Source organism: Hemitrygon akajei, chromosome 8 (assembly GCF_048418815.1).
Source record: "Hemitrygon akajei chromosome 8, sHemAka1.3, whole genome shotgun sequence".
Taxonomy (NCBI): Eukaryota; Metazoa; Chordata; class Chondrichthyes; order Myliobatiformes; family Dasyatidae; genus Hemitrygon; species Hemitrygon akajei.
Window position 1 is genome coordinate 67,058,270 of NC_133131.1, and position 15,831 is coordinate 67,074,100.

At 42.2% G+C, this 15,831-nt stretch overlaps 1 protein-coding gene across 1 annotated transcript in view; it reads right to left on the minus strand.

Moving 5' to 3' along the window:
- sycp1 (synaptonemal complex protein 1) overlaps positions 1-15,831 on the minus strand; it is a 275,829-nt gene that overhangs the window by 222,183 nt on the left and 37,815 nt on the right. The window contains exon 5 of the mRNA XM_073055277.1: positions 372-536. Coding sequence (XP_072911378.1) covers positions 372-536 — 165 coding nt within the window. The remainder of the gene's footprint in view (positions 1-371; positions 537-15,831) is intronic.

Below are 15,831 nucleotides of genomic sequence, written 5' to 3' on the forward strand. Positions count from 1 at the left end.
GAAACTTCACTACACTCCTTTTTGAGGAGGAAAGCAAAACTTTATGCAGTACTTCAGATTCTCAGCAAGGCCCTGTATAACTTTGTGACACATCCTTGCTCCTGTTTTGAGAACATCTTGAAGCAAAGACCAGTGTTCCATTTGCCTCACTTAACTGGTTGTTCTACTTGCATGCTTACTTTCAGTACTAGCTAGAAAGGTTAAATACCTGAAACATTAACTGTTTCACATTTCACAGCTTGCTTGTAACTGCCAGCATTACTTTTTTTTATTTCATATTTGCAGCATCCACAATACCTTTGTAAGATTACACTCATTTTTCAGGAAACAACACCATAGTGAAAGATAGTTATCTAATGATTCATACTTACTTGTTGCTCTTGTATTGCTTGACGCTGAACTTCAATAGTTTGTTTATTTTCTTGTAATTTCTTATCCTTCTGCCAAAGTTCATTTTCTATGGATAATTTCCACCTCTTGATTTTCTCTGCTTCCTGGAACAGTTTTGTGTATAACTGGCTTATATGTTCAGTATTCTGTTGAAAATAATGTGAACACATTAATACACAGATGCTCTCTGAAACAAGACAGCTAATTTCAGAATGTGTATATACAGTAAATTAGATTAAATATAATAAAACAAAGTTTTATCTTGCAACTTGTGCATGAGGTTGCTTCATATTGTTGCATCACTTTATGACAAAATTTTTTATGGCACTTACTGCAAGGTAATTATTAGAGACACAGAATCTGCTTTATCCTTCAGGTCTATCAAAGCATTACTAAATAATCATTGCTTAAAGGACATTGTCAGCAGCTCTCAATAATTTGTCATTCCAATTAATCTCAGCAACTACAAAATACAGAAAATATCTAAATCAACTGGAAATAAAGCATAACAGAAAACAATTGTATATCACAGATTGATCATGACATAAAAAGATGAATGCTTCTTGTAGAGTTTGATTCAATCAGCATAAAATTCAAAAATTGATATCATAGTGGACTACCAAAAGAGTACTACCCTGCTGGAGGTGACATTTATTTTAGTTTGATGTTAAAGCAAAGCACTGTCTGCTCAAGTGGATGTAAATTTTCCCAAGGCACTACTGCAAAGAAAATCAGTGAATTCTGAAAGCATTTCACTTCAGCCAACCTTACTTCAATCAAGATATGGAGGATTTTCTAGTCATACATCGAACTTCAGCAAAAGTAGGATGATGAAAGAGCCCAGAGAACAATATATTGGTAAAATGAATGTGTAAATATATAGGTCTTATAAACAGAAGAAGTAAGAAATGACACAGAACATACATATGTAAAACTTATGTATTTGTTTTGGCAGTCGAGGTCATTGAAACCAAAATGTTCTCTGGGGAATGTACTATATGAATTTTGGGAAAAGAGCGCTGCAACATAAGAGCTTGCATCAAGATTAGACTTATTCTGATAATCAGTAATGTATACTCAGTAAAGTACACCTGCTTGTTAATACAAATACCTAATCAGCCAATCATGTGGCAGCAACTCAATACATAAAAGTATGCAGGCATAGTCAAGTGCATCAGTTGCTGTTCAGACCAAACATCAAAACAGGGAAGAAATGGGATCCAAGTGACTGATTATTGGTGTTAGATGGGGTGGCTTGAGCATCTCAGAAACAGCTGATCTCCTAAGATTTTCACACACAGCAGTCTCAAGAGTTTACAAAGAATGGTGCAAAAAATAGAAAAGATCCTGTTCTGTGAGTGAAAAGACCTTGTTAATGAAAGGGGACAGAGGAGAATGGCCAACCTGGTTCAAGCTGACAGGAAGGCAACAGTAACTCAAATAACTATGTATACTGCAGTGGTGTGCAGAAGAGCACTCACCTCTGAAAGCACAAGCCAGACCTTGAAGTGGATGGGCTACAAGAGCAGAAGACCACAAGCATACAGTCAGTGATCACTTTATTAAGTACAAGGAATTGGAGTCCTCATGTTAACTGGCAGGTTGAGTGGTGGTAAATAATCTAGGACCAGTGGGCACAGCCTCAGAATAGATGGACATCCATTTAGAAAAGAGATGAGGAAAAAGTTCTTTAGCCATAGGGTGGTGAATCTCCGGAATTCATTGCCATTGACAGCTGTGCAGGCCAAGTTATTGGGTATACTTAAGGCAGAAGTTGATAGATTCTTGATTAATCAGGGCATCAAAGGTTACAGGGAGAAGGCAGGAGAATGGGGTTGAAAGGGATAATAAATCTGCTTTGATGGAATGTGGAGAAGAATCGATGAACTGAGCAACCTAATTCTGTTCCTAAATCTTAAGGTCTTAATCAGACCCTGTCCAAGTAGTTATATATCCCATCCCTTAGAATACCTTCCAGTAATTTACCCACTACTGATGTCAGGCTCATTGATCTATAATTTTTCTGGCTTATTCTTAGCACTTTTCTTAAGCAGTGGAACAACATTAGCTGTCCTCCAATTCTCTTGCACTTACTTGTGGCTGTTCTGCCTTACCAATGTCTAACACGGTCTTGCAGTCACAAAAAAGTGACAAAGACAATCACTCGCTATTAGACTACACTCCGACTCCAAAGCCTTTCTGTAGCAAGCAACAATATGGTCCACACCAAGTCCAGCATCTCTAACTTCCAGATATCGAGCAACCCACTGATGGGATAGGCCTGCAGTACATGAAGTTCTTAATATCCAGTACTCATTAAAAAAATATTTAAAAGGGACAGTATCACCTTTGTTTGGGCCCAGAGAGGGTAGACTTGGGCGCGCGCTGCCATCTTACCATTGTCACCGCCCTAATTTGCTTCAAGACAACAAGCATCTCCTCTCCTATAATCCAGTGGTCCCCAACCACCGGGCTGTGGACCGGTACCGGGCCGCAAAGCATGTGCTACTGGGCCATGAGGAAACGATATGATTTGGCGATATGAAACAATATGAGTCAGCTGCACCTTTCCTCTTTCCCTGTCATGCCCACTGTTGAACTTGAACGCACGCGAGGTCATCAGCGCCTAAATGCAGTGACACCCTCGTGCCAGCAATCACTGGTTGGCCTCGGGTAACCGGCCAGTGAGAAGTGCCATTGGTACTGGCCTGGAGGGCGGACAGATGGGCGCCACCTCTAAACCTGTTTAGCACACTGAATGTTCATGGGGAACCCAGTGCTAAAATATTCACAGACAACCTAATTCAGGCTCAGGGTTTCGTAAGTAGCAGAGCAGCTACCTCGCTGTGATCTACTGAAAGTCATCCCTCCAGCCAAACTTTTGTCGGCCTATAGATCCTACTGACCTACGGGGGGCGGGGGGGTGCCGGGCACGTGCCCTGCTTCACTCCTCGCTTGGTCAGTCGCTCTCTCCGGACTGTGACCGCTGCGGCCCTGGCATTGGGACCTCCGGCCTTTACCTTGTCCTCTCACTGGTGTGTTGCAATGATTTTATATGTTCATACGAGGAAAATATGTGCAGTGTGTTTAATATCCAAACGTTACTTAAAATGTTATGATGCTATTATAAGTGAGTCATAACTGACTTATCACTATATTCATGCAAGGAAAATATGCACTATGTGTTTAATATTAAATTCATTAGATAAACCCTTTTAGAAATGAAATTGAGTGTATTAGCCACTTATAAGTGACTTATAGTTGACTTATCAACTATATTCCAGTTGATATTAACACCCACTCCACGCACCCACATCCAGCCGGTCCGCAAGAATATTGTCAATATTAAATAGGTCCGCAGTGCAAAAAAGGTTGGTGACCCCTGCTATAGTCCTTGTATAGTCCATGAGATATGGAAGAGAGTCAAATGATCCAAAAATCTGAAGCCTTACCTTCTGCAACACCTCCTTAGCCACTGTATTATCTTCCAATTTCTGGCCTCACTAGTATATGGTATTGGTAGTAATCCTGAGATCACAACACTGGAGGTCTTGTCCTTTAACTTAGCACCTAACTTCCTGAACTCACTTTGAAGAACCTCATCACCCTTCTTGCCTATATCATTGGTACTGATGTGGACCACGACCTCTGGCTTAAGAATACTATGAACTTGATCGAGATGTACCTAACCCTGGCAAGTTGGAGGCAACATACCTTGCAGGAACCTCATTCTCCTCCACAGAAATTTCAGTCTCTTTCCCTAAACAATGAATCACTATTACTCTCCTCTTCTCCCCACTTCCCATTTGAGTCACAGAACCAGGATTAGTGCCAGAGACCTGACTGCTGTGGCTTTCCTCTGCCAGATCATCCCCCTCCCCAACAGTATCCAAAGCAGTAGACTTATTGAGGGGAATGGCCACAGGTGTACCTGAACTTTCTACCTATCCTCTTTCACTCCCTTGGTGGTTACCAAGTTACCTGTGGTCTGAACCTTAGGTGTAACTACCTCCCTGTATCTCTGGTCAGTCAACCCCTCAGCCTCCCAAAATAATCTGGATTTCATCCAGCTCCAGTTCCCTGAATGGTCTAGAAGAAACAGCATCTGGATAAACTTCTTGCAGGGGAAGATGTCAGAAACACTGGAGCTTTTCCTATCTTCCCACATTCTGCAAGAGGTGCAATCCACTATCCTGCCTGGCATTCCCACTACTCTGATTGCACAATAAGAAAGAAAGAAATTTGCCTATTGTCACAACAGGTCAACAAGCATTTGCCAATTCATTTGCTCTTCACTAAGCTTTGGAACATCTGGACAGTAAAGTTGCATTCATCAGAAGCTCTTCATAGACTATAGTCAACAAAAATCATCCCCCCAAAACTAATCACTAAGGTTCAAGACCTTGGCCTCTGTACCTCTTGTGCAACTGGATCCTCAATTTCCTCAGTTGCAGATCCTAGTCAATACGGATTAGCAACAACATCTCCTCTATAATCACCATCGGCATAGGCTAAGCACAATGCTGTGTGCTTAGCCCTGCTCCACTTACTTTATACCTACTGTATGACTGTGAGGCTAAGTACAGCTCCAATGCCATATTTAACTTTGCTGGCAACACCACTGTTGTGGCCAAATCATTAAGACCACAAGGCACAGAAGCAGAATTAGGCCATTCACCCCATCAAGTCTGCTCTACCATTCCATCATGTCTGATTTATTATCCCTCTCAACCCCATTCTTTTGTCTTCTCCCCATAACCTTTGACACTAATCAAGAACTTATCACCTTCCACCTTATACATACTTGGTTTCCAAGGCATTCTGTGGCAATAAATTCCACAGATTTACCACCCGCTGGCTAAAGAAATTCCTCCTCATCTCTGTTCTAAATAGATGCCCCTCTATTTTGAGGCTGTGCCCTCTTCACCCATTAAAGAATACATCCTCTCCATATCCATTCTAGGCCTTTCAATAGTTAATAGGTTTCAATGATATTCACCCTCATTCTTCTAAACTCCAACAAGTACAAGTCCACAGTCATCAAACACTCTACATATGTTAACTCTTGCATTCCTGGAATCATTCTCATGAAACTCCTCTGGACTCATTCCAATGATAGCTCATCTTTTCTTAGATAAGGGGCCCAAAACTGTTCACAATACTCTAAGTGTAGCCTGACCAATTCTTATAAAGCCTCAGCATTAAATCCTTGTTTTTATATTCTAGTCCCTTGAAACTAACATTGCATTTGTTTTCCTGACTATGGACTCAACCAGCAAATTAACCTTTAGGGAATCCTACACAAGTACTCCCAAGTCCCTTTGCAACTCTGATTTTTGAACTTTCTCCCCATTTAGAAAACAGTCTATAACTTTATTCCTTCCTCAACACCACATGTCCTTCTACCTATCACCATATCATCTGCAAACTTGGTCACAAAGCAATCACTTCTGTCATCCAAGTCTCACCACTGGTCATGAAAGCCAAAAAAAGGCCACCTTTATTCTACTCTTTGCCTCCTGCCAGTCAATCAATCTTCTATTTATGCTAGTATATATCCTATTACTGTATACCATGGGCTCTTATCTTGTTAAGCAGCCTCATATGCAGCATCTTGTCAAAGGCAACATCCAAATAAACAACATCCACTGACTGCAGTCTATCCTACCTGTTAATTCCTCAATTAATTGCAATAGATTTGTTGGACAAAATTTCCCCTCTAGAAAACTATGCCAACTTTGGCCTAATTTATGATGGTTCTAAGTACCCTGTAACTTTATCCTTTATAATGGACTGCAACATCTTCCTGCCTCCCTCTCTTTTTAAAGAGTGGAATGACATTTGCAATATTCCTGTCTCCGGAACCATTCCAAATTCTAGTGATTCTTGGAAGATCGTTACTAATGCCTCCACAATCTCTTCAGTTATATCTTTCAGAACCCTGGGGTGTAGTCCATCTGGTCCAGATGATGATCTACCTTTGAAATTTTCAGCTTTGCAAGCACTTCCTCCTTAGTAATAGCAACTGGACTCACTCTTGAATTTTTGGCATTATGCTTATGCCTTCCAAGGTGGTGATGAGTTGGCATATTGGAGGAAGATTGAAATTCTCCCTCTTACTCAATGACCACAAGACCATAGAGCTGATTATTGACTTCAGGAGGAGGAAACCTGAGGTCTATGAGCCAATCCACATCGGGGGATCAGAGGTGGAGAGGGTCAGCAACTTTAAATTTCTTGGTGTTATCATCTCAAAGGGTCTGTCCTGGGTCCAGCACATAAGTACCATTACAAAGAAAGCATAGCAGCACCTCTACTTTCTTATAAGTTTAAAAGATTCCCCATGTCATCTAAAACTTTAATAAACTTCTAGAGATGTGCAGTGGAGAGTATATTAACTGGTTGCATCACGGCTGGTGTGTAAGAATGAATGGAAAAGCCTACAAAAAATAGTGGCTACAGCCCAGTCCATTCTGGGTAAAGCCCTTTTCACCACTGAGCACATCTATATGGAGTGCTGTCACAGAAATCCATTATCAACGACACCAAACCATCCAGGCCATAGTGTCTTCTTGCTGCTGCCATCAGGAAAGAGGTACAGGAGGAACCTTGGGACCCACACTATCAGGTTCAGGGACAGTTCAAAGTTCAGAAATTTTATTATCAAAGTATGCACAATGTATACAGCACTGATATTCGTCTTCTTGCAGGCAGCCACAAAACAAAGAAACACAATAGAACCTATAAAGAAAAACCTGCAAAACAAAGACCATCAAACATCCAGTGTGAAAAAAAGAACAAATCATGCAAAGAGTAAAAAAAAGTAAACAAATAAAACACAGAACATTAACCACAGAGTCCCTGAAAATAAGTCCACAACCACAGAGCAATTTCAGCACTGTGGCGAGTGCCGATGATTGTAGGTGATAGCTGCGGAGTCAGTTCAACAGTGAAATGTCTTGAACAAATTGTGCAAATAAAAAGTAAAAAATTATAAAAGTAAACAAAAAACACATGGAACATGAACTGCAGAATCCTCAAAAATTAGTCCACAGCTGTAGAGTGCATTCAGCAGTCAGAAGAGTGAAGCCCATCCAGGAGTCCAATTCCCTTCTTCATTATCAAATGAACCTGTAAGTTAAACCTTTAAGGAATCCTACACTAGGAATCAAAAGTCTCTTTGCACCTCCTATTTCTGAATTCGCTCCACATTTAGAAAATAGTCCATGCCTATATTCTTTCTACCAAAATGCATGATCATACACTTCCCTACACTGTATTCCATCAGCAACATACACAAAATGCTGGAGGAATAGCAGATCAAGCAGCACCCATGGAAATGAACAGTCAACATTCTGGGCCAATACCCTTCTTCAGGACCAGAATGGACGGGGAAAGATGACAGAACAAAAACAGTAATAGACTTTGTCTTGTCCTTACCTACCACCCATTGAGCCTCCACATCAATCACATCATTCTCCACGACTTCTGCCATCTCCAAAGGGATCCTATCATCAACCACATCTTTACCTCCCCCCACTCTCCATTTTCAGAAGGATTGTTATCTCTGTGATCCCGTTGTCCATTCATCCCACTAATCTTCCTCTGGCATTATCACTGCAAGCAGCCAAAGTACAACACCTGTCCTCTTCCCTCACATCCATTCACAGCCCCAAACAGTTCTTCCAGCTGAGGCAACACCTCACCTGTGTATCTGCTAGGGTTGTCTTTTGTATCAAGTGCCCCCAATGAAGCCTTCTATACATTGGTGAGACCCATCATAAATTGGGGGACCACTTTATTAAGCACCTTCAATTCATTTGCCAAAAGCAGAACTTGCTGGTGGTCAAATATTTTAATTCTGATCCCCATTCCGTCTCCAACATGTCAAACCATAGGTTCCTCTCGTGCCACGATGAAGCCACCCTCAGGGTGGAGGAGTGATACCTTATATTCTGTCTGGGTAACCTCCAACCTGATTCCTTCATTCAAATCATTAACATACAACATGAAAAGAAGCGGTTCCAACACTGACCCTGCAGAACACCACTAATCACCGGCAGCCAACCAGAAAAGGCCAGCTTTAATCACTGTTTGCCTCCTGCCAGTCAGTCAATCTTCTATCCATGCTAGTACTTTTCTTGTAATACCATGGACTTTTATCTTGTTAAGCAGCCTCAAGCATGACACCTTGTCAAAGGCCTTCTGAAAATCCAAATAAACAACATCCACTAACTCTCCTTTGTCTATCCTGCCTGTAATTTCCTCAAAAAATTCCAACAGATTTGGCAGGTAAGATTTCCACTTAAAGCTGACTTTGGCCTACTTTATCATGTGCCTTTAAATACTCTGAAACCTCATCTTTAATAAATGGACTCCAACATGGTCCAAGCACCAAGTCAGGTTAACTACCTTAATCTTTCTTTTGACTTCCCTTCTTAAAAAATGGAGTGACATTTGCAATTTTCCACTCCTTGGGAACTATTCCAAAATGTAGTAATTCTTGAAAGATCATTACTAATATGTACATGATCCTTCAGCTACCTTTTTCAGAACCCTGGGGTTCATCTAGTCTATCTGGTCCAGGTGACTTATCAACTTTCAGGCTTTCCAGCTTCTCAAGCACCTTCTCTTTATTAATAGCAATGACACTCATTTCTGTCCCCTGGTACCTTCGCATCTCTGGCATTCTGCTTGTCTTCCACAGTGAAGACTGATGCAAAATACTTATTAGGTTCCTCTACCATTTCTTTGTCCTCCATTAATACTTCTCCATTGTCATTTTCTATCATTCCAATATCCACTCTTGTCTCTCTTTTACTTTTATGCTGTCTTTGACTTCTCTTCTCTTGTCAGCAACGGTTCCTGATCCTGCCTTTAGAATACTTCTTCATCTTTGGGATGCATCTTTCCTGCGCCTTCCGAATTTTCTCCAGAATCACCAGTCATTGCTGATCTGCTGTCATTCCTGCTATATTCCCTTCCATTCAGCTTTGGCCAGCTGCTCTCTCATGCTTCTGTAATTCCCCTTACTCCACTGTAACAGTGATACATTTGATTTTATCTTCTCCTTTTCAAACTGCAGCATAAAGCATGCAAGGCTCCTTCAGAAACTAAGGAGGCATGAGATCCAAGGACACCATGCTTTATGGATCCAGAACTGGCTTGCCCACAGAAGGCAAAGTGTGGTTGTAGATAGTTCGCATCCTGCATGGAGGTCGGTGACCAGTAGTGTTCCGCAGGGATCTGTTCTGGGACCCTTCCTCTTTGTGATTTTTATAAATGACCTGGATGAAGAAGTAGAAGGGTGGGTTAGTAAGTTTGCTGATGACACAAAGGTTGGGGTTGCTGTTGATAGCCTGGAGGGTACTTCAGGACATCGATAGGAAGCAGAACTGGGCTGAGAAGTGGCAGATGGACTTCAACCCAAATAAGTGTGAAGTCGTTCATTTTGGTAGCTCCAATTTGAAGACAGAATATAATATAAATGGCAAGACTCTTGAAAGTGTGAAGAATCTGAGAGATCTTGGGGTCCGTGTCAATAGGACACACAGAGCTGCCACGCAGGTTGACGGTGTTGTTAAGGTGTATGATGTGATGGCATTCATCAACCGTGAGGTAATGTTATGGCTATATAAGATGTTGGTCAGACCCCACTTGGAATACTGTTTTCAGTTCTGGTCACTTCACTACAGGAAGGATGTGGATACTATAGAGAGAGTGCAGAGGAGATTTACAAGGATGTTGCCTGGATTGGAGGGCGTACCTTATGAGAATAGGTTGAGTGTACTTGGCCTTTTCTCCTTGGTATGACGGAGGATGAGAGGTGATCTGATAGAGGTGCATAAGATAATGAGGGGCATTGATCATGTGGATAGCCAGAGGCTTTTTCCCAGGACTGAAATCACTAACATGAGGGGCCATAGTTTTAAGGTGCCTGAAAATAGGTACCAAGGGATGTTAGGAGTAAGATTTTCACACAGAGAATGGTGAGTGCGTGGAATGCACTGCCAGCAGCCACGGTGGAAGCGGATACAATACGGTCTTTTAAGAGCCTCTTAGATAGGTACATGGAACTTAGAAAATTAGAGAGCTATGCGCTAGGGAAATTCTAGGCAGTTTCTAGGGTAGGTTACGTGGTCGGCACAACATTGTGGGCCGAAGGGCCTGTAATGTGTTGTAAACGTCAATATTCTATATTCATTCTATGCATGTTTTGAAAAAAGGGAATAGGAATATCACCATCCACTCCAGCGGCTTCCAGTGCAAATGAACCCAGTTACCGTTGCAGACATAAGATCAGTCTTCCACACACTGAAAGCATCTGGCCCAGATGATAACCCTGGCTGTGTCCTTAGATACAGTGTAGATCAGTTGGTGTGATTATTTGCAGACATTTTTAACCTCTCACTACTTCAACCTGTGGTTCCCACTTGCTTTAAGACCACTAACATCCTAGCAACTAAGAAAAATAAGATAACTTGTCTAAACACACACCGCCCAGTGGCTCTGACATCTACCTTCATGACATCTAATTTCATGAAGTGCTGCAAGAGGCTAGTCTTGGCACACATTAACTCCAGCCTTTCAGGCATCCTCAAGCCATTGCGATTTGCCTAATGCTGAAAGAGGTCTCTAGCACATGCCACCTCCTTGGCCCGAAACTTATCTATAGAGAATCCGGACAGTAAAGACAACTATGTCATTTTATTGTTGATTGACTACAGCTCCATCTTCAATACTATAATTCCAAACAAACTCATCACCAAACTAGTGGACTTTGAGAGATAATGCCTTCCTCTGCAACTGGATTCTTGGCTATCTGACTATTAGACCACAATCAGTAAGGACAGGCAGCAGCTCTTCTTGTCACAATTATTCTGAAAACTGCTGTTCCAAGAGGTTATGTCCTCAGTTCTCTATACACTCATGACTGTGTGGCTAGAATCTGTTCTGACTTCATCTACATGTGGGGCATACCTCAAACAGTGATGAGTCAGAGTACAGGAAAGAGATAGAGAGCTTAATAACATGGTGTCATGACAATAAACTTTTCTCTCAATGTCAGCATAACAAAAGAGCTGGTCATTGACATAAGGAAGGGAACGGTGCACATGCTGCTGCCTACTTCAGTGGTGGTGTGGTTGAGAGGGTTGAAAGCTTCAACTTCCCTGGAGTGAACTTCACCAATAGCCTGTCTTGATCCAACCACATAGATGCCACCTCCCTTCCTCAGGAAGCTAAAGAAATTTGACATGTCCCCTTCGACCATTACCAATTTTTAATCAATACACCATCGAAACTATTCTATCTGGATGTATAGTGGCTTGGTATGTGACTGCAATAAAATGCAGAGTTGCAGATACAGTTCAGCACATCATGGAAACCCACATCTCCTCCTGGACTCTGTCTATATTTCTCCCTGCTTCAGTAAAGCAGACAGCTCAATGAAAGACTCCACCCAATCCAGACATTCTCCCTTTTCACCTCTTCCATCTGGCAGAAGTTACAAAAGCCAAAAAGCATGATCTATCAGGGTTTACCAGAAGGTTCAAGGATAGCTTCTACCCTCCTATTGTAAGATTATTAAATGGTTTTCTAGTGTGGTAATATGGACTCTTGTCCTCACAATCTACCATGTTAAGAGCTTGCATCTTATTCTTTGCCTGCACTGCACTTTCTCTGTAGCTGTTACAATTTATTCTGCATTGATATTGTTTGACTTGTTCCTTCTACCCCTATACACTGTTCAATCATCTGATATGTATAAACAGTATGCAAGACAAAATTTTCACTGTATCTTGGTGCATGTAACAATAATAAATCAATTCCAATTCCATATTTCTAGCATTTACACTTCCATATTTCTAGCATCTACACTACTTTGTTTTTTAATATTACAGAGATTAACAGTTTTATGCAAAGTACCCATTTCTGGTGTGGAGACATTTTATAGTTTGTAAAGTTTCTTAACAAAACTATTTGAATAAATTAAATGAGCCCTTAAGATATCCAGCAAAATCCTTCTTAGCCTGTTAGTTCTGATGAAGCAATTGCTTTTGTGCCTCTCATTAAGTCACACTATCTACTCCAGTGGTCCCCAAAGTGGACAATATTAACCCCTGGGGGAGGTGGGAGTTTCTAAGGGGACAATTTCTAAGATAAAGGGGGCTGTGGGGATAGTGCTTGGTAGCAAGGGGGGCAGCTGAGGGATTACAGGCTTAATTTAAGAAATGAATTACCTATTATAAGCATTTGATCCTCTTGTAATCCCCTCATCTCTTGCTAACCCAGCATTCTCTTGGACTTTGCATGAAGCAATGTGACACTTCTAGATCTGACTTTTCATGAGAAATCAGGACTGAAGAAATCATGTTATTTCCAGCTGTATTCACTGCTGTTCACTGCTGTAGTACAGTGTAAGCTAGTACGATCCCCATACTCTAACCTTGCAGGCAAAAATGTTTTGGAAATATTGATCCACACTAATTGGCATCTTCAAAAGGGAAATCTTTTACAAGATCAGGAAGTTGTCACTCTTTCCTTATATCTTTGAATATGTCTTTATTAGTGTGTGGAGCAGACACTGTACCTCTGTAAAAGTTTATCAATTTCTTACAAGTTTAATTGTAAACAAAACCTAAGACTCTCAGAAGAAACAGATGAAGATTACCGTATTTGAGGTTATGGAGTGAGGGTAACCTCACAATACGGGACCTTCTCAATTGAATACAAACAGCAATGGTAATGTGACAGTATCCTGGTATTTCCCATGTTTTTATTTTTTTGCCTTGAGTATACTACTCAATGAGTGAGTTCCTCAAGAGATTCTCTAGGCAATCAAACTGACCATGACAGCATAATAAGAGAAATATCATTTTCTTAAACTCTCTTCCTTTACCAATGCCATTTAGCCGTCCTACGTAACTTCTTTCGTCTTCATCGCCTTAAGGAAATGTATGACACTGCCTGATAACAAGGTTGTATAGGATGACAACAAAGATGATAAATGGAATAATGCAATAAGACTCCATAGTGGTGAAGATACCAGAATCATATCCAGGGGGCCCTGACAGGGCATAATAAATAGTATAGGTACTTGGCTGCATCAGCTGGGCAGAAGTGAAAATATCTAGTAAGCCAAGAAGGGAGAATCAGTGGCCAATCTAATGCTGTGATGTATAAACATCTAGAAAATGTATTATTCATCAGCCATGGTAACTTTGAATCATCCAGAAGCTATACCGACAAAAGATCACAAGACTCTGTTGCCACTGTCTTGGAAAATCATGGTTTCAAGATGGATGGAGAGCTGGAGCTGGGAGTTTGACTCCAAATATCTGCATATATATGCCTTTCTTCCCCTCATCCTTCAGAATCTCCAGGCATACTAGCCTCCTTATGCAACTCTACCTTGTGCAGAAAACCCGCAAAGTCATCACAATGGCACCTACTGCAAAGGGGTAATGTGTGTTAAACAGTATTCTAGCTCAACCAAACTCCTAATGAAAACTGTCAGCATTTCCTAAATAAAACACATAAAATACTGGAGGAACTCAGCAGGTCAGGCAGCAACTATGGAAAGGATTGAAGAATCAACAGGCGGAGACCCTTTATCAGGACTGGAAAGAAAGGGGGAAGAAGCTGTCTCCACATTTGTTACTGAAGCTCCATCTGTGTCAAGTTGGTGATTAGCCCTGTAAATAATGCATCTAGAGTTTAAAAACATGATTTTCTTGATATACTGATATTCTAGTTTCAAGAGCCAATATGCTAAAGAAGCACTACATGACAGGTTCAAGATTCTCATCTTATGTGACAACTGTCTGGCATTCAATGCATAGCCATGGAAGTATCACATCAAATTCCTTGAACTGAATCACTCTTGCAGAAAGGCCACATTCTCACAGATTACATGTAACACTTACCCAACAGGCTGGTATATGTCTAGGGGAAAAGGAGATCCAGCCACACACCAACCCACCTCCCGTACACGCAGGTGCTGTGAGAATCGCGTTTATGCCTCGCGCCCGCCAACAGTATCAAACCCACAACAAATACCAGTATGAAACACACTTTAAAGAGTTTACTAAAATTAAAAGAGTATTAGGCAATACAATATATATATATATATATATATACAAGAAAAAAACAAAAGGCGCCAACTTATCAAAGTTCAGTCAGTTTAGTGCACTCGTTGGAGCTCAACCAGCGAACCATTCGACTCCTCGTCGCTTGCCCTCCCGACTTCCACATCTTCCACCTCGGACTCCCCGGTGGTCTTCCAAGTGCACGTCCTCCTTCCTCGGCGTCTCCCTCCCGACTCCCTTCACCCCCAAGCCCGCGCAACCCCTCCCCCAAGTTCCCAGCCTCACAAAACACAATAACATTCCCCATTGATTAACAAATGAATACAATTACCATATCAGCCATTCTAAAGCGAAACAACCGCGAGAGAAACATTTAACAGACAAAGAAACATTCCTACTCGTAACAAACCAAAGAAGCCCTTTTTAGTAACATACACAGGACATTGTACATTCTCTCCCCACCAGCAAATGTCATGCCCTCATGGCATTACTAGAGTTCCCCAAAGCTTCTTGCAACACACAAAACCCAACCCAGGTGCAGAAAGCAGTGACATAACTACCCAGAGCAGTAGAAATCACACTCGGTTCTCCTGGTACCACATATGTCAACCGCTCCGGGGGGCGCCTAATCCTCTGAGATCTCCATACCCCTTCTGCCCCACTGGGCTCCCTCTTCACCTGCGAACCCACTGTCTCGGACACCCCAGGTCTTCCTGACAGACACTCACCCCCTTCCTCACGGGGGTCCTCCCTCACCTGAGATCTCTCCGGCTCACGCTCGGGCTCCACCCTCTCTCCCACCAATGTTGGCTGCCGCTCCATCTGACCCTCAAGACCTTCCCTCCTCTCACCCAATTCAGTATGGGAAGGGCCAGGAGCCTCCTCTCCTGGTACTGGAGCACCAGCGAATGGGAACAGGGGCCACTCATCTGAGTCGTCCTCTTCCAAATCAGTAGCCATTTCCGGGCGAGGGACCCGTCCCCACTCTTCAGCAGCGGGCTCTTCCCTTTCTCTGCGCCCTCGCAGAGTCCTTGTACTAGGTGTAACCTCCCACTCTGGCTCCGTATCCACCTGCACCGCTTGACCCAGCGGCAGCAGGTGATTCCGATGGAGTACCTTGATAGGCCCTTTCCCATCCTCAGGTTTCACCCGGTAAACTGGCAGGTTCGGCATCTGGCTCTCTATTACATAGGGGCTGGCCGCCCATCGATCTGCCAACTTGTGCTTACCAGGGAGTCCCAAATTCCGTAAAAGGACCCGGTCGCCCGGCAATAATTGAACAAACTTCACCTTTCGATCATACCGCATCTTATTCCTCTGATTTTGTTTGGTAGCCGCAGCCTCGGCCAAC